The 26,573-nt window shown below is 40.0% G+C and overlaps 1 protein-coding gene across 8 annotated transcripts in view; it reads left to right on the top strand.

Moving 5' to 3' along the window:
- The first annotated feature begins 1,655 nt into the window (after positions 1-1,655).
- ZMYND8 (zinc finger MYND-type containing 8) overlaps positions 1,656-26,573 on the top strand; it is a 57,320-nt gene continuing 32,402 nt past the window's right edge. For 4 of the 8 annotated variants that reach the window (XR_001331580.2, XR_001331581.2, XM_088064424.1 and 1 more), the window contains exons 1-2: positions 10,794-10,892; positions 20,850-20,920. Coding sequence is in view for 6 of the 8 variants with exons in the window: in XM_088064424.1 (XP_087920550.1) it covers positions 10,879-10,892; positions 20,850-20,920 (85 nt within the window). In the remaining 2 variants the exon portion in view is untranslated. Of the gene's footprint in view, positions 1,739-9,862; positions 9,983-10,793; positions 10,893-11,956; positions 11,979-15,864; positions 15,933-20,849; positions 20,921-26,573 lie in introns of those variants that run through there. The other 4 variants (XM_088064420.1, XM_088064422.1, XM_088064423.1 and 1 more) reach the window with 4 other exon arrangements.

Raw genomic sequence — 26,573 nt, 5'->3', positions numbered from 1 at the left:
TCCCTGACCCCAAAGTCCGGCTCGGGGCTGTCCCAGGCCCCAAACCCCGGCTCGGGGCTGTCCCAGATCCCAAAGCCCGGCTCGGGGCTGTCCCAGGCCCCAAACCCCCTCTCGGGGTCCCCTCCCGGGAGCCCGGCCCCGCGCTGCGCTGCTGCCGCCTGTCGGCCCGAGCGCGGTACTGCAGGCGCCCACAGAACCACGGAGACACGGAAGCACGGAGTGACAGGATGGGAGAATCACAGAATCACGGAATCACTGAATGAACTAGGTTGGAAAAAACCTTTTCAGATCGTCAAGTCCAACCTATGACCTAACACCCCTTCATCAACTAAACCACAGCACTGAGTGCCACGTCCAGTCTTTTTTTAAACACGTCCAGGGACGGTGACTCCACCACCTCTCTGGACAGACGATTCCATTGCCCAACCACTCTTTCAGTGAAGAATTTTTTTCCAACGTCTAACCTAAACTTCCCTAGGTGCAGCTCCAGTCCGTGCCCTCTCGTTGTGTCAGGGAGGAGGGAGCGGTCCCCGCCGGGCTCCAGCTGCACTGTGTCCGGTGTCCCCGCTGCTCCCTGCGGGTCACCGAGCCTCATGCTGCACTCGGCTGCGGCAGAGAGCGCCACAGCATCCCCGAAATTCTGCCCCAGAAAGAGCTGGGCAACCAGGGGTCCTGGCCCATTCCCTCACCCCCATAACTGGCCACCCTTACCACCAAAAGCATTTCAATACAGCGAGATGCGTGAGGCTGTACTCGCTTGTTTTCTTCTCCTCTTCTTGACTCTTTATGGGGAATAAAACAGAGAGCACAATGGAACTGATAAAGGAACCTAGGATCTTAGACTTAATCAAACAGAAATCATGGGAGAGACAGACACAGATAACTTCTCCCTGGGGTAGAAGTGACCAGGAGATACGTTGTGAAACTTTGTAATGATTTCCAGGTAACTGATGTCATGAAGAGTGTATAAGCAATGGAAAATTGTTACCAAAAATAGAACCCTGTGTAAGTGCCATACAAGTAAAACCCTACATAAATGCCTTGTATACTAAATAAAATTGGCTTCTGATCTCAACTCAGATGTCCCTGTCTCTCAATCATTGATAACTCTTTTCAACTGCTTTAAATGTAAATTCCCTCATGGATTTCCGAGCAAAAGCAATTAATATAGTATTATCAGGAATGGAAGAAGAAACTCACTCTTATGCATTGCTCTGCACAAGGAAGACACATAGAAACTTTGGGGCAGTGTTTGTTGGCTCTCACACTAGATTAATTCATATTTACAGTGCTTTGCTTCATTTGAATGGAGCTTTTTGTGATTTATTTCTAATATATTTTCAGTAATGTAGCCCTTGCCTGCCAGCACAGTCAGAAATTGAACTAAAATAGTCTGTGGCTTGTTTCCTAATGTTTATTTACTGCTCTCATAGTAAACAGCAGGTTATGTTGTTTGCAATGCTTAATAAACTCCTTTTTTGTTAAGACTGTGTGTGTATGTATAAGGAGAGCATTCCACCGTGCCCGTGCTGAGAAATCTCCCCAGGGCAGGCAGGTGGGTGTGCAAGATACCCGTGCAAGCTGCATGCTGTGCCCTGGAAACACCTGGAGCCAGGAACAGGTGTCCACCCTTTGCCTAACAAAGGCCTCAGGATCTGTGTCTCCAGCCAGGGTGGAGAGAGTCCAACATCCAGAGACTCTGAAGAGCCCCAGAGACAAAAATCACCATTGGAGAGAGGTACATAGACTGTAAGGGCACAAAACTCCAGGGGTTGCTTTGTTCAGGGTCTGTGTCCACAGGCATCAGTCTGAGCTGTTCCTATTGTTGTACCTCTCAACTATTAAATTATTTCCCCCCTGAAATTTAATACCTGACACTACTGAAGGAAACCTAGGGCAAGAAATGTCTTTAACACCTGTGTGCATGCACGTTTGTAACAGTGAAATTTTCATCTGGAAATGCATGTAGAGATGGTGCCCTATGTGTCACTGTGGGGGGGACATAAGGGTCACTGAGAGGAATGTGTGTTATCCTTCACTGGCAGAAGCCATGGGATGACAAGGGAGGAGGAGCAGTGGATTCGAGCTCAGGAGTGGAATGGTGAGGCAAGAATGGGAAAGAAGAGCAGCGGCTTGGAGCTGCACAGGGGGCACGAGAGGTCCTCTGGGTGAAGGCATTTGTGGCATCCCCAGGGCACTTTCTGGGTGCCCCAGCTGGCTTTGAGCTGCACAGACTCCCTGTGTGCAGGGCAGGGGCTTTGCTGCGGGTGGCCTTTGCTGTTGTGCTCCTTTGGCTGCTTGGAGAGAGGGGCAGCCCTGTGAGGAGGGTGAGAGCCCCTGTCTGCACACCTGAGGGGGGAAACAGCTCTCCCAGCCCACCCTGTAAGCAGGGCAGAGCCTTTACCTCAGCCCCAGCCTTGCCCCTGCTTTCTGAGCACTGGAAATATTTGAAACTGTAAATAAGCTTATTTTTTTCTTTCGTATTGTATGAGGGTTTTTTAAAATCTGTGTTCATAAGACTCCCTTGTTTGGCTTTTTTTTTTTTTTTTTTTTTTCAGGAATCTGATGATTACTCTGCATAAGTGAATATTGAGTAGTATTTATTATGCTTTCTTTGGTATTTTTTGAGGTAGTGTGTTTGAGCACATATCACACTGATAGTGCTTGGATGCTGATGCAGTAAGTCTCCTGAAATGGGATGAAACACTTAAAAAGAATTTAGTCCATCATTGACCTTTATCACCCCCAAAAATGCAATAAACCACAAAGTTTAGAAGAGAATTGAGAAGAGAATTGTAAATTAGCTCTTTCAGTTTTGGGTTACTGCAGGAAACACAGATACTCTGACTTAAGCTCTTATGTCCATTTGAAATTAACTTCTAAAACTCTAACACTGCCATTCTCATACCACTTGAAAATAATATATTTTTTTTTCAATTTTCTAATAAGGGAATACATTCTGTTCAGAAAATGTTATTCTGATTACAACAGCTCACTTGAATGTAAATGAAATGTAGCTCCAAAAGCTCAGACAGACCTTCCTTATTTTAAGTGAACTTAATAGGAAACTGAATTTTAATCTGCCATATTAAAGCTCAAAGGAATTGTGTGCTTTGTTCAAGAGAACTCATTCTGAATGTCACTGGGTATTGAAAAAATTTTGAAGATATCAACATTTTGTAATGAAATTAGAGGTGTATTTTGAGGGCCCATATGCCCACCTGTTCTCTATGAGGTGTTACCATGAATATGGTGAGCTTTTATTAGTGTATATTGGAGTTACGTGTGTGTGGCTGCCTTGTGCATTCTAGTGGAGGCCCAGTTTATTCAGGATTTTCTGTGTGCTGCTGCACCATAAAAGAACTCGTTTGCTTCTAGCCTGTGTCTTTTCTGCCACCCTGACTAAGATTTGCTACAATACTTAATAATAAACTGTGACTTACACGGCCAAAACGTATCTGGACTGAGAATCAGCAATGATTTCAAATGGTTTGTATTTGCTTGTATTCATAAAATTAAATTATTGCAGGAGGTATTTGATGTGGATGGAGGAGGATATCATGCTTTAGGAAGCTCCTCTTTCCCACCAAATCCTAGGACAGATGTTCCATGGGGAACTCACTAACAAAGTGCCTTTCCGGGTGTCTTGTAATGTCCCACAAATGAGCGCTAGGGGATGCTACCCTCCTACACATTTTCACATCTGCGGCTTGGAAAATACCAGTTTAGTGGCCTTATTACTATTTCCTTTCCACACAAAAAATAGGGAAAAGAAGCTTTTGGTCATTCTATGCAGCAAGGCTATTTTATTGGTAAGTATTCAAGTGAGTAAAAATAGATAATTTTTTTAATTCTTTGCTAGTTGTTTGTCCTATTATGTATAAATGTCCTTTTTATGTGTGTATAGAGGTTTATTTTTAAGTATCTATCATATAGAAATGTCGAAGTCAAGACCATGATTCCAGTTCAATAAATTGTATACAGAAGTCGGTGGAGAATATCAGATACACTATACACAAATCTATGGAGATCTTTAGTCCAGGACTCAAATTGTAGAAATTTCCCATTGATAACAAAACCAGAACAATTTGCTGGTCTGAAATTTGTTATAGAGCAAAGCTGGTTGTTCTGCACTAGGACTTGTTTTTCCTTTAAATAATTTACATTGTTGTCAAGTGTTTATAACAACTGTACAAAATAGGAGTATTTAGATGTTTGACAATCATGTAAACTTTCATCATCTTTTAAAATGAAGAACAAAATATAAAACCAGATGTAGGTAACATTTTTCATTTAAAAGAACAAGTTTGGAACAAGCAGGAATGACTTTTCAATGCATTGCTATTTAGAAATTGCATTTGCTTTACAAATGTTTGCAAATAGAAGCAATATTAAAGAGAATTTTTAATTTTCATACATCGAGTTACAGAGGACCAGTTTTTGATATGTTAAATTATACAGGCAGCTGCATTTGAAGTTTCTGCTGAGAGCCCTGCCTTAGGACATGCTGCTCTGTTCTTAAGACAGTGTAGCATTTGTTTGTCAGAGTCCATTTGTTGGGTTTTGGGCCACCAGAAAAAAGGGCATTTTTTGGGTGTTATTTGAAATGCTGGTGGTATTCTACACTATCTATCAAGATCTAAGCTTTGAACAAATGCATACCCATGTAAATAGCTCCAATGTAAATGTGCTCTTTATATGGTTGAAATGTTGCATACGGGTTCACTTTTGACTCCCCTCAACTGTGACACGTGTCCACTCTAATTCATATGAGGATATTGTGACCTTTAATAACAAAACTTGCAGACCTGTGACATACTAAAGACTTACTTTTTGTACATAATTAACACACACTTGGATTTGATTGTTAAAGGCAAGTAGATTAAATAGAGCATGATTTGTTCTGGTCTTTCAGAATTACTTTCGTGTGAGTGAGCATTTCTTTACAGTAAGCAAAATGAAACAACTGTTGAAAACAACTTTACAGTGTCTCTAGCTCAGGAATGTCCTCATTTTTGTCACCTGATAAGGGGAACTCAGTAAACATTGGCTGTTAGTCCAGCAGTGCAGGAAAAATAACAATCTGTAAAGGTCATAGAATGAATTCAACATGTACACGCTAATTAATGCGAGTGATGTGTACTAATTACAGGCAAGGCTTTCACCTGGCTTCAGAAGGCAAAGCCACAGCTGGAAAACGTGTTGCTTCTTTACAGAGACATGATTCTATTTCAAAGGCTTTTTTCATTCTTGTCCTTTCATGGGTTGAAGAGACAAAGTCAGATCTACAGTGTCATTAAGACATGAAGAAAACCTAGTTAATACCACAAATGTGATGAAAAGATAGATGTAGTGCTTGATCACGTAGTTTCATAAAAACTTCTCATGGTGGCAGTGATGGTTTTGATTTCCTGGAGCTGCTCATGCCTGCTCCCAGTCCTGCCATGACAACAGTTACTGCAGCAGTGTTGTGAACTGGTGTGAAATGGGGCCTTTCCTGGTTGAAGTTAACACAATAAATCTTTGGTTCACTGTTCTTGGTGTCAGTTCTGCTAAAAGTGCAGCTGAGTGCAGTGGCTGGAAGGAAGGGTGAGATGCAGTAAGTCTGACTGAAAAAGAAAAGAAACCTGTGGTGGAAAAAGAAAGGACTTTTTGCTGGTGAGAGGTAAACCACAAAACTGAGATGAAATAGCAATTGGAATAGCACATAGAGAGGAGAAAGGTGTGAATATGCAGAGCCTTGAAGCTGAAGCCAAGCTGAATTAAGTGTGTGGAGGAACATGAAGGAGATTAAAAGTGAAAGTGATATTGTCTGAATGTACAGTGGGTTGTGCAGGAAAAATTAATGTAATAACTTTATCTTTGTAATTCTGTCACTTGACATCTTTGGTATGAGCTTTAGTTTCTAGGACATGATCAGATTTAATTAAAAAAACACAAACTAAAACAACAGTAATAAGAAACCAAAACATGAAAGAAGTCATGTCATCTGATTATTGCTAACCAACTGCTCTCTGAATGTGAAAAAATCGAGAAAGAAATCATGGTAACAGGATTGGAGTTTAGCATTACATAGTCCAGAATAATCCCTCCCGAAGAGCAGTGACTTCCTTTTGTTTCCTTTAGGAGTACCCTATGCCAGAATAAGTGCTACATACAAGATGTGTCACACAAGGCCATTAGAATCACTTGGTGAAGTACAAACCTCTTTCAAGATTCTGTACTTAGGCCTCATGCAGGGTATTTACATTTCCATGGCCACAGAGCTTGCCTGTGCAGGGTTGGACTCATCACAGAGCAGGGCTGATAAATCCACTTGTTCACCTGCACGGTGGGTGTGCTTCAGGCCTGAGTGCACCGTGGCTGCATGTGTCTCACAGCTGCCTCCTGGGTAACTAGAGAAGTATTTGTCTGCATATAAAATATGAAAGCAATTGTATCTGTTAGGCCTTTAACATAGAACATAAAATTTAAATACATAATAATGAAAATTCCATTTTATACAGAATATCCAATAGCCCAGCTGTTTAATTGTGGAAAAACTGGTTCAAAGTGGAGGTGAAAGCAATGAAATGGGCTTATGCCTTAAGATAACATAGGCTGTAGCACTTCTTTTAAAAAGCTACAGCTGTTAAAGGGCTCAAAGATGCTTTTTTTTACCCCCCAGGTATTTTGGCAGATGATTGAACATGAATGGAGATTTCCTTTGGAAAGAAATTTACATGAAGCACACTAAAAATAGCCATCAAGAGACACTTTCATAATGCACCAGATATTCAGTGTGTGTCAAAAACTGAACCAGGTTTTAATCTGCAGACAATGAGTGACTGTTTTAATCCAGAACAAGTACTGTCAGCCCAGAGTACTGAAAGCTGCTCTTCAGAAGAACCAATGCATGCAAAGCCTTTTAAGCTCACAAGCAAGCCAGGGGCCTGCTGTGCATAGATATGTAGTTTCTAATAATTTATGAAATTACCAACCTTCTTTGACAGGTCACTAATTTTAGAATCCAATCTACTTTTGAAAATTGTTTTTATAGACATTTATTGTTGGATTCTGTACCAGACAGTGGTCTACTAGTCTTCAAGCAGTTACTGATATTTTGTCAGATTCAGGATAACAGGGGAAAAGTTAAAGATTTTTTTTTTTTCCAGGATACTGAATGACAGTATTTTATGTTCTTACTCTAGAAATCAGGGTTATCAGCCAAGAACTTGGAAAACCCGGATTGAGCTACACACTCTTAATGCATTTTCTTTCCTCTTTTTATCTATCTGTTTATTATACATGAAAAATATGACACTTCCCCTTTTGTCTATCTGTTCAAAATGCTCCATCTGTTGTCCATCACTTAATGTTCCATCTCTGTCAGTGATGATTCACCCACTGTAGGGAGGGGTAAATATCAACCTCTGTTTCTGTCATACAGGCAGACACTTTCCTTACTGGTATTTGTTTAATTTGGAGGCTCTGGTATATATTATGTAGCATAGTCCCTTATAACTCTGTGATGCCTGGCGTGTGCGCTTTCTGGAGATGCTGTACAGTGGGCAGAATTCTTTGTAAAGACCTGTATAATGGGTTGTACTTTTAACATTATTGTCTTTTAATTTCCTTTTGACTGAATTTGCTTTCCATCTTTCCTTTGGTTTCTCTGTTTAGCCTTTTTTAACCCCTGCCTCACAGTTCTGTTTTCCCTCAGTATCTCCAGAGTTGAAAAGGACAAATACAAGCTAATCTGAGCTCCGCCCTGTTTTCTGCTTTAACAAAGCTTTTAGCATCCCCTCTCATGCTCTTCTCTTTTTTTACCTTTCCTTCCCTCCCCCCACACAAAAAAAACCCCAAAAAACAAAACAAAACAAACAAACAAAAAATCACTACTCCTGTGTAAAAGAAATGGTCAAGCTGCAGCAGGACATACAATCATGGTGACTTAAGACAAAAATCTGTATTTTCCAGATGTACCTGTGTGTTATACCAGGCTTGTACCTCCTGCTGCAAAATAAGCATGTAGAGAAATATCTTGTCTTGTAGACAAGAAAATAAAGAGAAATATATTCCAAGCTTCCCCTTTGATTCCTGACAGAATTCTTTTGTCTTTTTTGAGCAGAGTAGCTGAGTGGCTGAATACACATGCTATATGTGTCTGATGTGTTTTCTACGGTTTTGTTCCTGCTAATGACTGCAGGTTTATAAATTTTTTCTTTTGCATTTGGACCACCACTTCCTTGAATCAAGAGGAGAGGGGCCCTAGGCCTTTCCAAATGCTGCTGTTGCCTCTCTCCACTGTGTGCTCGTTCTGTCTGATAGGCCCAAGTGTGTCAGCTTGGCAGCGTTCCCAGGCACCATCAGCATTACAACATTCCCGGAGTCGGGTCTGGCTTAGCACAAAGCATTGACAAATTCTGTGTATTTAGTTTTGTTCTCATGCTGTTCTTCATAGGGATTAAGATTTTTTTTTCCTTTTTTAAGAGAATAATATTAGAGTAGAGCAGTCACACAATGAGCATAAATGTTAATGACTGGCAATCCTCACATTTCCTGCTTAGAGGAATCAAAATTTGGATGTTTCTTTGTTGGGGGGGTGATATCTCTGAGCAACATAGGCCTTTAGGTGTTCAATTAAAAAGAAATCTATCTTGAATGGTTTGAACTGTTGAAAATGATGCAAGTATTCACTGAATGTGATGAATTTCCACTGTGTTCCCGCTGCTGTAGTGGGCTGTATGATTCCCTTTATAGCAGCACTCTCCAGTTTCTGCTACATTCCTAAAACAGAACAAATGGTCAGTGTATCCATGAGCCTTCCTGCTCCCTGCCCTGAAAAACATTGCCAAAGCAAAAAAGAGAAAATGTTTCCAGCAGAGACTCCAGAATTCCTTATGAGATGATAATTTATACTCTGGGCTATTAATCCTCTGTTGCAGCCTGAAATGCAGAGACATAGAAGTGTAAGCACAGAGATGGGCTGCTGTGGCAGTTCCCTGTGACAATGCTATCTCAAGGAATAATCTGAATGCAGTATGGGACAATGCAGAGCAGGATGACTAATTTTACTGAGTGGCACAGTTGTGAGTCACGTCGGCTCTCAGGCAGAGAGGTTTGTGTGGTAAAGTAGTTATATCGTGAGAGGTGCTGTATGGAGGTAAGGGAGGGCACTAGGTTTTTTTGTGGTGATTGTTTCTGGGATTATTAGCACTCGACTAAACGTGACGTGCATATTCTGTTTGCAACTGTCGTAGATTTATGGAAGAGGGCTTCTTACAGTTGTTTTTGTACCATCTGATATCCTGCATGTTGTACTGGAAGAATGTTTATTTTTCTTTGGTTATTCTAGCTCATTATTTAATAATTATTGTTTCAATGTCAATGTCTTCCTCTACATCTTCCCTTGTTGTTTTCTTTTTGCTTTTGTTTAATAAATAATTATTTGATATTCAATATGCTTCAGAATCACCCTTTCATCTGCAATTTCCATTACAATCTTCATGGCTACAGAATGATAATACAGAGCTATGTAACACAGATGCAAAATTTTGAACAATAATATAAAGGCTTGCTGGAGGCTTTCTAAAAATTTAACCTTTAAGATCTTCATCTGGAGTTAAGACTTCCTTCTTGGCAGAACGATAAATCCTCCCACTTTCACTGCATTAGGGAAAAGAACGGAATCACATTTTTTAATCAAAAGCTTGGGAATTGGCCCAAGATCAAACCGGTTGCTTACACACCGTTTTCTCATTTTGTTTCATTTGCAGCATTTTAGCAGGAGACAAAAAGGTAAAGCAAAAACATCTGAAAAGCTACGTGAATGCTTTTGTGGGGGCAGACTGATAACTTGCCACGTAGAGATGTGTGCTTCCAGGGCCTGCGCTGCATCTTAAAAAGCACCAAGTGCTACAGGGTTAACGGACAGGAAGCTGCAGCTACAGCCGCTCCTGAGGAAGTCAGTTTTTGTGTAACAGCCCGAGCAGGCCGAAAGGTGGGGGCCGGGGGGGGATTGCAGATCTCTGGGGCTGGGGTGACCTGGATATTTTTAGTTTTGCTCTGCAGCATTTTAAACACAGGGAGGGCCTGCACCAAGTGGCAGCAACGCTCTGTGATAAAGCGATTTCCATTTTGGAATACTTTTTACTTTTTTTTTTTTTCTTGGGAAAAGGAGACACGAGTGTTCCTGTTTAAGGCTCCTTTTTGCTGTTAAGACTCAGCTATGTCGTGCTATCTAAAGAAATCACGCTGTAGGTACATTGTTGCTCTGCTGCATGCTCATGTATTTAAATTCTGGGGCAGGACAGCCCTTCTCTGAATTCTGAGGTATTAATTTCAGTCCCTCCTGTGCACGTGCCCTTTCGGTAAGTTTTGCTCTCTGCCTGCGGCCTGGCTCTCTCGGCCAGCAGAGCACCAGCACAGCGAATTTCGCTTTCCGTGCAAACAAAAGAACAGCCCTCGCGACCCGGGCGAACTCTGCCTCCTTCGCGTTTGGAGCACACAGATGCCTTCAACGAGCGGCAGGCTGGGGCCCGTTTGCTCGGGCAGGCGGTGTGCGGGCGCTTCCCCGAGGCGGGCGGTGCGGGCCCAGGCCCGGGGCAGAGCGGGCCGGGGCGGCAGGGCGGCGGCGAGCGGAGCGGGGCCTAGCGCGCCGGCCTGCTCCGAGCCCGGGATGGCTCCTGCTCCCCGAGCCGCACAAAGATAATCGCTCAGGAAGTGTCTCAGCCAATCCCCTGGCGCCGTACATGCGGATTTGCCGGGGCAGCCAATCCGGGGGCGGCTTTCATGGGGAAGACAGATCATCAAGCCCAAGTGCCAAGCCCTCCCTGCCCGAGTACTGAGAGCCTGTCCTCCATGTTTTATAAGTATTGACATAACACTGTGTTAACAATGCATCCACAGAGGTAAGCCTTGCTTTTTACGTTGCTTTTTCTCTAAGACCTATGAGTTGTGGGTTGAGAGTGTGATTCTCTGTGATTTCTCGTGCAAAACTCACACCACAGCACTTATATTAAGTTGGAACTGTTTAAATTTGCTTTCTTGGGTCACATGGTTAGTAGCCATTAGCCACAGCTTTATTTTACAGTCTGGCAAAGCCTTGGCATGCCTACTTCTTCACAGGAGGATGGTGTTTTTAGAGTTTATCAAGATCCTGGTATTCCAAAGGAGGTTTCTGTCTCTGAGCAGTTTGCCAGCACTATTGTCTGTTGTGTCACATGCCTGCTGGAGAGAAAATGGAAGCTAGGGAGCAGATGCATTTAACTGCCCTACAGGGAGTCAAGCAGGGATAATGGCAGACAGAGGAACAGGCAAGTTTACCTTTCTAAACAGTGAATGGAACAGCTAAGATAAGTTATCTCTGAGAAAATATGGGATTTTTAAAAACCTAGGCATCAGCAAAAAGTGCTAATGGCAGATTGTAGATATTGGGCCTAGGTGGTGGTGTGCTGTTGCATCATGTTTTTTATGCAGCTTATCTTAACTTGAAATGATTATTGAACCTTTTTTCTTGCAGGAGTAATTAATACAACGCTTTTCTCTTTCTGAGGGACAATGTATGGTTAATATTTTGTTCCTTTAAAAGGGAGTTTTTATGCTGCAGATTTTGGGAATGGAGTGCTGCTCAGTAAAACGCAGCAGTGCATCTGTTTACAAATCTGATGCTTTATGGAAAATGTTTCTGAACTGTTAGCTTTCTTGTTTTGCATAGTTCAAATAAACTAATGTAACTTTTATCTGTGCCTTTTTGTTTTACATTGTATCAGCTACAGTTCTGTGTTGTGGAGTCCAGAAGATATAAAATCATGTGTGGTTCATGACAGTAGTACATGTTGTTCGTTCTTGTTTTTTTTTTCCCTTTTATTTTTTTTTTAACTTTTGGTTTAATGCTACGTAATTATTTCAAGAAATTCCTTTTTGATCAATTCCCAAATCTGCCAGCCTGTTGTATCTTCTTAACTGGAAAAATGAGATGGGTGCTTGAACAGTTGGTAAGTAAGCAGCATGCTACTCTCTGAACATTTTTAATAGTTTTCCAAAGATTTTATTTTTACTGGGTCAGTTGGTGCAGTAGGTGAAGTGATGTTGGTGCTTAGTCACTTAAAAGATCAGATTTACTTAGCGTCCATTTTAAGGGACTTGTACATGTAAACTGCTCTATTTGAATGCACTGTTTTTCTGATAATTTGTCTCTAAATTTTGAAGCTTTTACTTCCTGTTTACCTTAGGCCAGTGAAAAATATTCTACTTGCTGTTTGTTCATAGATCATTAATTACCATGTTTGCAGGGTAAAGTGCGTTTTCACTGTTCCTTGGGCTTTTTGGGTGTGATGAAAGTGCTAGTGCTCAGCAATGAAGTGACCTTATGAAGTAAAGTAAATAACACTTAATGAGCATATGTTTCTGATACTATACAAAGTGTAACCTCTGACAAACTTGCTTCGTTTATAACTAATTTAGAAACATTTTGTGCTCTTTATAAAGATTTTAATTGTAGCGCCTGCATGCTTTTTGAACAAGCTGTTTTTCAGTTATCACCAGGGCTGTTACAAAAGCAGAGGAAGGATGCTCTTTTGTGCTTTTCATGTAATTTTTGCACTTGTTTTAACAGTCCATACACATTCATTATTTTAGGAAAGAACTGAAAGCTAGTCTGGCTTTGCAAATGACTGTGCTGAGGCACAGTGCATGCAAAGTTTCACAGCCCCTTGCCATGTATTTGGTAATGTTCTTTAACATAGCAATTTACCTCTGGTTATTTGTTTACCAGTGTATCTTATGTTGAATGTCTCACTTTGGTTAAAAGCTTTCCTTCCCCCCTCTCCGTTCACCCCCCCACCCCCCCCATCCCAATCCCCTAGGATTAGATTATAAGAATGTCTAGTTCAATTTGAAACCTGAAACACTGCTGGGGTACCACTGGATTTCATGTGATAGTATTTCTGTATGCTATTTTAATGCATTTTTCAGCATACACGAAAGTGCTGACACAGCTAAGAAGTCACTCTGGTTTTTGTTCTTCACTTGCTAAAAACCAGAAATTTGGACACAATTTTCCTAGTAGTAGCTTATACATGTTAGCAGTGGGCACAATTTTCCTAGTAGTAGTTTATCCATGTTAGTAGTTTACTTTCAGCCTTTAAGAGTGAACAACATAATATTTGTTTAATATGAGGAAGCAGGGGTAAGTGATCTGCAATCAGAAAGCTTGTATTAAAATGGCTCCCACAGGTTTTGTTAAACCAGGATCTGTTTCAAATCTGCACCTCCAGACATGCTGCTGACAGTGAAGCACGTTTGTGTGAGCTGCCCTCGTGCATGTAATGAAACGGAGCATCGTGAGTCTGTTAAAGTTCACTATTTTCAATCACTCGAGTATAATTCTTTTATAGTTCACAAAAAACAAATGTCTGCATTGCAGCAAGATGTCTGAGGCAAGGTAGAGACAGCAGCGTTGTGCCTCGGCTCAGCCCAATGGCGCTGCTCCGCCAGCGACGGAGCCAATTGCCGCAGCAGGCAGGTTAAAGATTGACAATTGCAGTGGCAAGGCTGAGAAAGGCCTTCTGGAAATTTCTGCCATCTTTGTTCCATCTAAGTAAAGCAAATTCAGCCAAGCTGAAGAATTTAATATATAATTTTTATTTTTTTTTTTTTTGGTGCTTTGTCAAGGTACACTCACTTCCCTAGGTTGCATAATAAGCAGCACTGTGCTGTTTTTTTTTCTGTTCAGGACAGATGGAATGTGGGGTTTTGTGTGACAGATGCAGGGAAAAAGCACGTATGCTTTCTCCTCAAGATTTTACTGGCCTGGATCTTGTTACAATCACAATTAGACAGGACATGTATGAAGCAATGCAGCTGAGGTTTATTCAGCTTGGAGCAAATGGCCATTATTCTGATTATAACTAGCAGTTAATCGTATAATTGCACTGTAAGTTTTCTGGTTACTAGAGAGTAATTTGAATTGCCCAGGATGAATATGATTAGCCATTATTATTTAGTGCCAACATCCAGTTACTTTTGTAATTAACTGGACAAAGAAGGGGGGGGGGAAACAAAGGAGCGATCTGGATTATAAATCATGGTGAAAACAGTAGCTTTTTAAAAGCTACATGCCTTTTTCATTCTTTGCAGGCAAACTGTTTTACTTGGAAGCTAAATAGTGCTAGGGAAAAGCTGAGTAATTTCTTTAAACAAATGACACTACTTAACATATTGGGAATGAAAAAAAATACAGAGTATAAACTACTCCAAATGTAACAGTTCCCCCCTCCCCCCCCCCCCCCCCCCCCCCAGTAGGTAGGAGTATTGAAATGTTGCAGAAAACCTATGTTCCTACTAAGGGAGCATGTAATAAAAGGAACATCGTGCTTAAAGAGCAGAAATAGATAGTTTACATTACAAATTTAGCCCTTCATATCATGTCCACAAACTTCAACTGGCTTGTCTTCCTGAGCTGTCTTCCATTTTGTGATATCACTTGTGCTTGAGGTTTTTGTTGTTGTTTTGTTTTGTTTCTGGCTTTGTTGTTTTGTTTTTCCTGTTCTGCCTTGTTTTCCAGTGTATTGTATTATATTACTTTTTAGCTACTGGCCCTGCCTGTGGATCCAGTAGCTGAAAAGTGATAGCTGGTGGTCAGTTTTCCATAGTGGTGGTACTGCTCCAGCATAATTGGCTAAAGGGAGATAAATCTCAGTAAAAGCTCTCTTCTGTCTGAAATTCTGGGTATTAATTTGAATTTCCTAATTATCTTGAAAGTTGAACAAAATCTTTGCCCATGTAAAATGGAGTAGACAGCAATTTTCAAATTTTGTATATTTGTGGATCCCCAGTATTTTTCCCATGGGCACATAAATCCCATTGGGGTGACTTTAAGCCTGTTAGACTAGGTTTGATTTACTTGGTTATTGTCTGCAAACCCCTTTGTGGTAGTACACTGGTTTTGAGGGGTCTGCAATCTGGAAACCATCACAGTAGGCCATCCAGTTTGGCCCTTTAAATTGTATTTAGAAAGTAATTTAAATACATTTGTTAATAAACATGTCTTGTATTCATGGGTTAAAGACTCATTTAGCCATAGCTACATAAGAAATGAGTTTCATGTATTTGGTAGTTGTCTGTCATTCTCATGTTAACCCTTTATTGCCTGTTGTCAGAGCATCTGAGTTTCACACTGAGATTAAAACCATCCTGTAACAGGATGTTAACATTCTTAATTCACCTGATATGAACCTTTAATTTCAAGCATGATTGTTCTCAAATTATATTTTTACCATCTGAAATCTGCAGCTATTTGGTTGCCTTGCTTGGGCCTCAGCTGTGTAGATAATAGACTTAAAGATGACTATGTAACACCAAGGATCCCCCTTCCTCCCCTGATTTTTCTCTTTTCTGCAGCTATTTTAAATGGACACTGAATAAGATCAATGTTTTAAAAAGAACTGAAATGTATTTTAAATGAAAAATAGTTACTTTGCTTTTTATCACAGGTAACCAGCTTAAACACTGCTGTACATAGATATCTGAACGAGCCTTTTGTGTATGTTAATTACTTAATACAAAGTGTTGTTTGCTTAATACACATGGAGCATTTTGCAGGGAATTCTGCAAAAGGAAATGTAAAGTACGAGGTGCTCACACTGGAGGGTGAAGCTAAAATTGAGTGATTTCCTTAGTAACCTGTGACTTCACAAATCTCCCTATCTTGTGCCTTTTTAGTTAAACGTTCGGATGTCAGGTGTCCTTTTGGTCCTTCTTTACCATTTCTGATATTTAGACGCTGGCTTTGAATCTTGCCCTGCTGTGTAAACAGGAGCTGCTGGTATTGAACAAAGTGCTACCATTTTAGCTCCAGAGCAGGAGTGAGGCAGTGCAGTGCTGGCAGACGCCATTTTAAGAGCCCTGCATAAATAGCATAGCTACCGATGAGTAAGAGACTGTTATAGGTGAGTGCTCATACAAAGCTGCTATTTATTCAGCAATGGCATGCAAATAGTGGTTTTTGGTTTTAAATTTTTATTGAATGCAGTTTTTTGGAATCTTTATTTAGAATTGCTGCTCACAAATGTGATGCATGAGAGGCAGGAATTATCTTAAAGATGAAATTCAGTTTTAGTGCTTATAGTCTTTAACCATTTTTTTTTGTTTTGTTTTGCTTTCTGTTAATTAAAAGGAAAAATGAATTCCAGAAATATGTAGTTCTTGATCTGAAATTCATGTGTTATTCCCTAATGTAGATCTAGATTGTGTATGTGGGCATTAGCTGTTTCGAGTGGTTTTCCATATCTGTCAGTTTTTCTTGGTTAAATGTCAAGGTGCAGTAGTTCATCTGCAACTTTTAATTGCTCTTTGTAGTTACTGTGGATTAGAGCAATGTTATATATTCTTGTATATGTACATTTTCTCAGGTAAGTACTACTATTAGTGAAGGAATGATTTTCCTAAACAGAGAAGTCAGTATATATAGTTCAGGGATGTGAAATTTGAAAACCTGAATTTTATATTAAAAAAACCCCACCCTCTCTTCAGTTTGATAGAGAACATATTTAAAAATTAGGCAGCTAAGTTATTTTTCCATTTTTACCTAAGTATCAATAAATCTCGTATGTTTGCAATCCTTATTTTTTTTTCTTTCTGTGCCCAACTCTCCCCAAAGAAATAATCTCCACCCCTTCTACCCTCATTCAGACATGCTAAACTAGTTTGTATGAAACAAATTAGCTTAACATTTTAGAAAACAAACTTCTGTTGTTGTTGTTGTTGTTGCAAGTTTTGTCAATATGAGTGGGGAAGTTTTAAATGATTAATTGGTTTTCTGGTCATTTGACAGGGAAACTGGCAAAGCTTAAATTTCAGTTGTGTTCTTAAGACGTGGTCCTCTGTGTTCATTCATCTTAATGAGGAAATAAGAGTAGCTTTCAGAATTACATAAGCTATTTGTTGTATTCATTAAGGTACTAAATTGAGTATATTTCAGTATCATTTCTGATCTGCAGCCTCAGAGAATCCCATTCATACATGCATGACAGTAATACATGCTGGCTGAAATAGCTGCTCTGAGCCCTACAAAAATGAATTCTCAAAATAAAACTCTCTAGAATAGTCAACTTGACCACACAGTTATTGTTTCCATGGAACGAGATACTTGTTTTTAATTATTTTGCTGCTGGTCTTAATTTTCATTTTATTTTGTTGTGGGTAATAGTAAGGTAACTGGTTAAGAACCTGTTTTCTTGAATTATTTAATTGGAAATCTTTTCCTAATATCTGCATTTGGAAGTTTGTGCTTTATAAAGCATTTCAGAATTTTCCTTGTATTGATGGAGGGTGCAAAACTGAAAAGATGTCAGCTTTAGAAAAGTTACTGTAAACTTGCTATGGGTTGCTGATATGTATTTATAAACTTGAATCTCAAAGATGACCACTGTAGTCATTACTGCCAACATTCAAACAATGTCATGTTGCAGAAGTCATTATACATTATGGCAAATAAAGCAATGGGAGATGCTTTCAAAGAGCCTTGAATGTTCAGTATATTTTACAGCTATGTTTGACACACTTTTATTTAACTGTTCCCCACCAACATTGTGATTTTTTTTTTTTAAGAAGAGTCTCTGTGGTTTTCTTATATACCTAAATGTTTGTGCCCTTAAAAGATTAATTAATTGCAGAGAATGTGGAGATGCCTCTGTTCCTCTGAGGTTCAGATTTCACAGTGCAGGAGGTAATTGCTGGATTTTGTGTGAGTAATGCACACTGTGCACATGTGTATATAGGGAATATGCTCCTCTATTGCTGAGGAAAGTGGAGAACCTTGGTATCAAGTGGAGAATGTATTTTTGACTGCTCATTTATACTTAAAATCTTTGGGAAGGCTGTTTTCAGGCATCCTTTAGGTGATATTTGCATCCCTGTCCACTGAACTGGATCATCTTTAGGGGCCTTTCCAAGGCAAGCCATTGTATCATTCTATGATTCTTTGTATCAAGATTTTGCAAGATACTTTGTTCACTTAAATGTTTCTGAAGAATCTTTTTCTTGTTTATGGCCCTATTGCAAGAACACTTTAAAGGTGATGGAGGAAACTGACTCAGTTTCCTAAATTCAGCTCATTACATGAGCGGGACACATTCTGAGCTGAAAAACCCTGCCAGGCTGTAACTAATAGGTAGGAGTCCTGCCCTGTAACCCCCTGCACTGCTGGGTTTGGGCCCAGGGGCACAGAACATCCTCAGTCAGTCTGAAACATCTCCTGGTGCTTCGGTCACAGAAGTAGGAACAGTTTCTGCTATGGTGTTGCAGATGATTGATCCATCACTCCCGTTTTTCAGCCAGGATTCCTGGTCAACTCTCTGGATTGTAATACTGATTTGTACCAACTCCTGTATCTTTCATGTTGTACCATGTTCCCCTAAAGTGTGTTTTTTAAACAAAATGACTTCATAGATTTGGATGAGTCTGGAATATTATGGTTTCTTTAATGTAACTTAAATGTGAGCTGCTAAGAGGGTGGAGCCCTTTTCTCCCTGTGTGGTTCTCTCCCGTTTTCTGCATGTCCAGCTGCACAGTGAGTTACATTCCAGAGCTGATTTGGGTAAAATGGACATGATTTCTGGAACAAGAAGTTAAGGACTGGGGAAACCATTCCTTTTAGTAGCAGCCCATGTAAAGTGAGCATAAGTGTTCAACCTGAGTCTTGTAAAGACTTGTATGTCCTAGTCTGTGTCTAGAACTGGACCTGTATTTTAGAAGCAGGTAATGTACCCTGCCAGATTACTCCAGTCTTATTGGATATGAATACATATTTACCTGTATGCATTATTTATTGTATATACATGATGTTTAAGAAATACGGGGTGTGTTACAGTTTGGCGATATTGGAATAGGATTTTATAAAGAGGGAGGGAAAGAAAAGAAACTCCAGTGCAGCATTGGAAGGGAACAATGAGCCCATCCCTTTCCTTTGCTTAGGAGAGGAACAGGCAAAGGCAAGTGGTGCATGAAATGTTTTGGTGTCTGCAGGCCACTGCCAGCTCCTCTTTGCTGAGGCCCCTGGGAAAGGGTGTAACAAATGTGCAGGATAATTGATCTGCCCATGCATAGTAAATGTGTGAGCATTGTAGTATGGTTGGCTGTGTTGTGCATTTAATCTGCCCTCGCAAAATAAATCTGAGAAGCATTGTTTTACAGTCAACTGTGCTACACATTTACCATAATTGTGGTCACATGGGTGCCTTGCCTTGCTCCTGAAATTATCAGAGTAGTCCATGAGCTGGGAGGTAGATGCTGGTAGAATAGAACTTCCCTTCAGTGTCTTGTGACTTTAAAGAGCTTATTTTGTAAATTATTTCTGTATCCAGATGACAAAGAACAATGACTTCTGGCATTAGTGGAAGCTTTGGGTTTTCCATACATTGAGCTTGGTTAATTTGTATGTGAAATTTCTGCTGACATAACTGTACTGTTTAGAACTGCAAAAGGAATTGCAACCCAGTAGTTCATAGTGGATTAAAAACAGTTTTTGTCAATTAGCAAACTGAAAAATCCTTCTGCTGTTAAGTTTTACTTTGTTTAGAAATCTCTTTTAACTTATACCCGTAACAAAACTCCTGCTAATATAAACTGTTTTGTCAGGCTGAAGAGTTTCTCTGGTATAAATGTAACCAAGTCCTCACTTGTTTCCCAGCTCTGATGAGATGTCTCAGGCAGATTTATACACAGTAGCTAAAGTAAAGATCTCCAGCTGCCCTCTTGGCCTTGTCCCTGAAGCTGGGGTGGTGAATGGAGCCTCAGCCAGCTCCACAACAGAAATTCATAATCTGCCATATCAGTGCAAACTGGTATCAGCAACAGCTTCCATTAACAGACTGAATGGTGAATTGTCCCTGTAGAGCAGAGGATCTACGTCCCTCATGGCTGTTGTACTCTGGTAGACACTGCAATACCTGCCTGATGCTCCAGAGCCCCATTTGTCCATCATTTTGAATTTGGGTTTGCTTCAACATTGTGTGTTTTCTTTTACCTTTCATCTAGGATAGTAACATCTCCAAAATTGCTCTGTAACTCTGTGTTCATTCTTGTTCACTTATCCTCTCCTTTCCATCTTCTTTCCTCAAAGTGACTTAACAAGCCAAATTGATTGAGTTGTTTTCTTGAATGGCATCACTATAGCATATCACAAGTAGAATATCAGAAAGTCAGATGTACTTTGTAATAATTTAATCCTGCCTGGAGCAAACGGAAACTGACTGTGTAAGATTGAATGGTAACAACTCTATCCTGCTTACTCTTTATGGTTAATAATTGGTGGAATTATATTGCCAATAAATGATAAATATTCAGTTTTCTGTTATACAGTCTAGTTCCAAAATCCTTAAAATTATTTATTTAATTTTTTAAAAATTACATTTTACCTTCTAATTTTGCAAGTTGTTCTGTGTTGGTAAGTCTGTTACTTCAGCTAATCTGTTCACGAAGGCTGATGAGCATTTAAATGTTGGCAGGCATCTGTCCACATGGTTTATCTGAGATTAGAAGCTGCAAGGAACAGAATTCCTGTTTGTCTGTCGCACGCATACAGTTCATACATACATTGCCATAATCTTCAGTACATGTTCAAGACTGTCTTTGGTACAAAAATGTAACTTTTGTGCTTGGTAACTTGCAGCATATTTGTGTACCTGGATTGTTTCTCACTGTGGTTTGATCAATGTATGCTCTGGCAAACAGCAAACCTTTCATTCCATCAGAAATTTTAATTCAGTTGTGTTTGACAGTGTTGGGTTGAACTTAATGGATAGAAGTTAGTCATGGGATTAACACAGTCCATAAAGTATTCTAATTCACTTTTTTGAATCCTGCAGCTTGGCTGAAGAGGAAATAAAGGCAGAGCAGGAGGTGGTGGAGGGGATGGACATCTCCACTCGATCCAAAGGTAAGAGGAATATTTCAGTTAGGCTCTACAATGCAATTATTTGTAAACCAGGATAGTGAAGCAGTGTCATCTACCATGAAGCTGCTGTTAAGTGGAGACTCAAGGTTTACTGTATTTTTTACAATGACTACTGTATGTTAGAAAGTGTTTTAATTTTTCCTTTGTTTTCATTATGTTTCAAATCTACACACAGATATTTCAGTGTTATTTTAGGTTTCTGAATAACTAAAGCTAAACTACCGAAAAACCAGCAACCTGTTGTATCACTTACCATGGCTTCCTTTAAAGTAGTACTTCTAGATTGGCAAGACAGGAGAAAGTAGTAGAACAGCAAAACTATTAAGGTAGTATTTCCTACTGCAATAAATTATTTTTTCCCTAAGAATAAAGAATCACAGTGGCATTTCTGTTTCCACAGAAATAAGTCCCCTGAGCAGTATGTATTTCATGGACATTCATGCCTGTCCATCTCCTTTTGTACTTGCAACTGACTTTGCAGCTGAGTTTACCTGAAAGCCTTTTCTCTAAAACAGCAGCAATAGTTACTACCTTCCTTTTAAAGTTCTTGCACATACCCACTTGCTCTTCACATTCCTACAGCAGGGCTCACAAGTCTGGTTAACTCTGAATCTGCAGGTGGATTTGTCTTGAAGGCATGGCACAGATAATCTGCATGTTTTTTAATGAGGAATCTTGGCTGGATAATGGTTATAAAATTGGATTCAGGTCTTATCTGTACTAACAGAGAGTAAATTTCTTGTTTCAGTTCTCATGGTATGGTTAAGTGAGGTATTATATGTGATCTGATACCTCATAAGAGGTACACTTGCTCCTTTTGTCCCTTCTCCCTGTCTATTTTCTCCCTTCTCTCCTTATGAACTTGTATGTCAGTCTCCACCACTGGACTGGTCTCAATATTTACTCTTCTTTGTATTTCAGTTTTCTAAGCCAGCAGAAAGTAAATGTTTTTCTTGCTTTAATGATTGCTACTGGCTGGGGCAAACTCCCAGCTCTGCACTCCACCACTTCCATTGTGGTGCTTGTCACATCCCAGCCACTTGAACTTGCTAACCGACTTAAAAATGGAAACATTTTTCTGCTGTTGTAGTGACCAGTTTGTTTGTGAAAGAGTTTGATAACATAAGAACTTGGTTTAACAGACAATGGGGGTTATTAGATACATTAAGCTGTCCATGAAATCTCGTCTTTATTTCTCCTTAGAAACACTGGCCCACTTTCTAGTATTAATGGTACTGCATGCCTTAACTGAGCTAAATCATTACTTATGTCACTCTGATGTAATTAATATCTAAAAGACACTTAAAAATCTTATATCTACTTATGTGGATGTTTACATTTTAGTTCTGGTGCTTTAATCAGCCACAAACAGGTGTGTGGGCCATACATAAAGTTTCCATTTCTTTGTGGTAGTTCTAGTGCTGCCCTAACTTCAGGATATGTTGTTTCAGTGAATTAAGCCCGCAGGAATTTTTTTGCTTTTTGTTTGGTAGGGTTAAGATGAAGTTTCTTAGGACAGTGAGCTGATTTAATATCATGGTTATTGAAAAGGTCACTGTCATGTCCCAGCCTTCTCATACACATGATCTTGCAGCTTCCCTTGCATTGTGGGCTCTTAATTAGAACTGGTCAGTTCAGAGGGATTTAACCTGGCAGAAAAAGACTCATGTTTTCATACTGTTAACTGTTGTTGCAGCTCCCTGAACTAGCTGATGCCAAAGCCAGTCTCTCCGCAGCGCTGGTTTAGGTTGACCCAAGCTGTCATTGTGTGGGAGCCACTGGTCCATGCAAAGATGTTCTCCTAGTGCTTTAAATACCAGTGGGAGTGATGTAAATGGCATTTCTGTATCACCGTAGTAGAGATAAAACTTAGCAAATGTTGAATCACTCCAATAATAAGAGAATTGGTATTTATTTAACTAGATACTGATTTGCTTTGGTTGGTTTGTTAACTTTAACATGTATGTTGATAAAAGCCCTGCCAGCACCACTTAAAGGACATGAATACCAACCAGCCACCCCATGCCCTTACAGGCTTATATTTTTGCCAGTGAAGAATGTGGGATATAAAGAACTCTTTAGACTTACACCTGTTAACCATTTCTCTTTGTTGTATACCCAACCTAATGTGTAAATTTGTGATAGAACTTTATAATAGTTGAAAATATAGTTTCTCACAGAAAATAAAAGGATCATAAATGTCATCTCCAAGAGCTGGCCACATTACAGGCCTGGTGTAATGAATCTTTCTGGGCTCCTGTTACTTGGATTGAAACAAACTTCTCTGATAGTTCAGTGCAGTATTTCTCCAGCAGAGAAGTCACAAACCAGAATTTCAAAACTGTTATTCTATGTTATATGTGCAAGGCAGAAAAAGTGCAGCAAGGTTCTCAGCTGGTGGGGTGGTGGCAGCAATGTCTCCATGTGTAGCAATTAGCTTGTGCAGAGTTTTGCTTTGTGTGTTTTGGAAAGGATATAGATGATGAAGTTGACCCTATCTAGGCAAACCTGGAGAGGAGCACACAGCCATTTGTGCTTTGTTTGGGTTTTTTGATGTGTGAGAAGCCTGTGCAGGAGATCAGTCTGTGGCACTGTATAACTTCAGACATGACCCAGAACAGCAGATGTGCTGCAGATCTGTAACCTGCTTGGTTACAAACCTTGCAGGGTTCGTACAGCTCATGTGAGGCTGTGTCTAAGGAAAGTTGTAGGGAAATACATTTAACTGCTTTAAAACCAATTAGCCTGATGCAGACCTCTTCATGAACACTCTTGTTTTGGTATAAGCAGTTTAATTGCTGTAATTCAATTGCAGTTGAAGCTTAACTAAACCATGCATTGTTTAATCTGTAACACGGGTCTGAACACAGCCTTTGAATTGGTCTAGGTAATGTGGTGGTTTGAAAGCAGCCTAAGCTGGTCAAACTGCTCAGTGCAGCAGTTCTATCCACTTCCTTCCATACCATAGCTGGCAGGAAACTAACTGAACCATAAAACATGAACAGTTTTCTACTAGCTCAGTGTGCTGAAACAGCTTGGTGGACTGCCAGAACCGGTGTAAGAGAGAAGGCAGGAATACACCAGCTGGGTGCAGGAAGTGTGGAGCTTTGTTAGCAAGCATTTAGACAGGGCTAGGCTGGAATGAAACCAGAGCTGAAAGCCATCACTGGCACTTCTTGCTTTATATTCTGATAGATGAAGCAAGTCTGTAGCTGGGGTCAGAGATATGAAGCTCTACATGTTCAGCTGCATTTCTCTACCCTTCTCCTTTGCTGGCTGTAATACTTCTGCTGTTGCACAGTCAGCTGTGTCAAGCAGCTGCTCTAGCAGAAAATTGATAATTTTTTTTAGTACCAGATTTTGCCTGAATCGTGAATTGATTGCTACTGTTACACACAAGCGCCTGTCTCTAAAAAGTTGTGGGGACAGATGCCTGGTAAGGTGGGAAAGAGGAGTAGAGTTACTCTAACAGTTATAATTTAGATCTGTTTATAAGCTGTGCATGTGCAGCCTTGTTAAAGACAAGGTTTTAAAATGCACTGCTCTCTTGATAAGAAAAAGAAAGCATAAGGCATCTGAGAACTGGAAATGGGAAATGACAGCTTAGAGAGAATGCTAGGAGTCCAAAACCAGAAAATGGAGTGAAGAGAGGATTGCTCTTCAGTGAAGGAGGGAGGCCATGGATTATATGATTATATTTTGTCCTTTGTATAAGATACATTAACATGTCCAGCAGAAACATCTTGTTATATTTCTGTCCCAGCCTTATGGACTGCTTTTTACCCTTGTCTATTATATATTTCAAGATGGGGCTTGCAGGGTCTCTGGTTAAATGTCTAAGCATTTCCAGGTTGTGGTTTCAGAGAAAATTCTGTCTTTGCTTGTACTTGTTCTCTTTGGACAGAATGAACTCTCCACTGGGTGTTTTCTTCCTATTAACCTGGAAGATTTTTTTTAAAAAAATCTTTTCTGCTAGTTTAACTTATTTAGCTGCCAACAGTAGCAAGCTGTGGTGGCAGATGGACTTCCATGTAGGTTTCCATGTATTTCATCTGGTACTGGAGCCATTGCCTGTTTACTGCCCAGTCAAAAGGAGCTCTTTAACCCTCTTCTTGCCATCATCAGTCATACCTCTCTTACACTGCCTTTGCATCTCTGCTGGCTCTTAGGACTTGGGTGGAGAGGTTGTTTTCTACCTGCTTTTCTCACTGAACCAGATTACTGGGGAGTTGAGCAGATGTTGGACATTGCTGGGAGCAGCCTTGCCCCAGCAGGGACAGCTGGTCATTAGATGGTCCTAGCTTGGCATGAAATCATATACTGAGGCCTTACTGCTTAATGGGGAGAATTCTGACATTTACAGGTTTGGGGGTTTTTTCAGGTTTGTGTTAAAGGCTTTGGGCTTAGGAGTTCCTCTCAGTGGTAAAATGTTCAGATACAATGAATAAAAATACAAAAATGACTAATAAAATGGAATTCCCAGAATGCATGATACATTTTGTAGCAATTTCATAATAGTACATCTCTATCAGCTTTCTTTGTAGTCATACCAAGTATTTAATCACACAGAGATAGGGTTTATACTCCAGTGTGAAGCTGAGACTCCTGCAGGGAAAAAAATGCAGCCCTGGGCTTTTTTTTTGTCTCTAGTGCAGAGCCCTTGCTATCAGCAGTCCCACCTTAGGAGAGCCTTGGGACAGCAAATCCCCCACAGCCAGGCTCCAGGTTATCCTTGCCTTTCAGCTCTTACCTTGCAAGTTGTTGGGAAGTGTTTCTTTTTCTTTATCTCTCAAAGTCTTACAGCAAAGAAACTAACAGAGTCTTTTTGTACTTGTGTAAAACTGTAACGTGGCAGGAGTTCATCAGAATTTACACAACCACGGCTGACCTCTGTTATTTATTACATTAAGCAACTGGATTGGGTTAATTATGTCAGTTGAAGTTTCTGGAATGTAAACAAGGCTTTAGTGGTTGGTTGCAACTGCATCATGTTTCAAAATTCTGGCAGAAAATTAAAATTCCTCAAAGCTGAGTGTAAGTTCTAACAGATTTATCCATGATTTTATTAAGTTTTTAAGATATTTACCCTTCTAAAGTATTACAGGTAATGGATTTGAAAAATCAGAAATCTTTTAACAGCCATTCAGGATAATAAATTTAACTGGAAGGCTTCACAGTTCTGGAATTCGTCTAAATTATTAATTGAAGCCTGTTCTATCAAATGGGACAAGTTAGTATTGCTACATTTTCTGTTAGATTTCTTCATTGATTAAACTCCATGCCAGTTAAAGTACAGGCATTCAGAGATTTTGAGAAGGAGTAAAGAGAGATGTGATTTCTTTTTCTAGGTGATTTCTTTTTCTTTTCTTGTACCTTCTCTCTGACTGCCTTTTTACAGCTGTTTCTTAAATCCCTCAAATTAATTCTTCATGCAACTGTTTTCAATAGATTTTTTTTGTGTTGTATTTTATTGTATTTAATTCCTTGATTTGTTTCAGCAAATGTTGGCAGAACTGTTTGTGCCATAATAAAAGGCATGGCATGGCATTGGGAATCAAGGTTAACAGAAGTAGCCTTGAGCTGGCTCTGTTTAAGTGACACTTCTGCTGAGTGTCTTACACAAGTGGAACACTTG

This window comes from Pseudopodoces humilis, chromosome 19 (genome assembly GCF_049639895.1).
Source record: "Pseudopodoces humilis isolate 2021_Gansu_Grassland_sample_001 chromosome 19, ASM4963989v1, whole genome shotgun sequence".
NCBI lineage: Eukaryota > Metazoa > Chordata > Aves > Passeriformes > Paridae > Pseudopodoces > Pseudopodoces humilis.
This window is presented reverse-complemented; position numbering and strand designations above follow the sequence as displayed.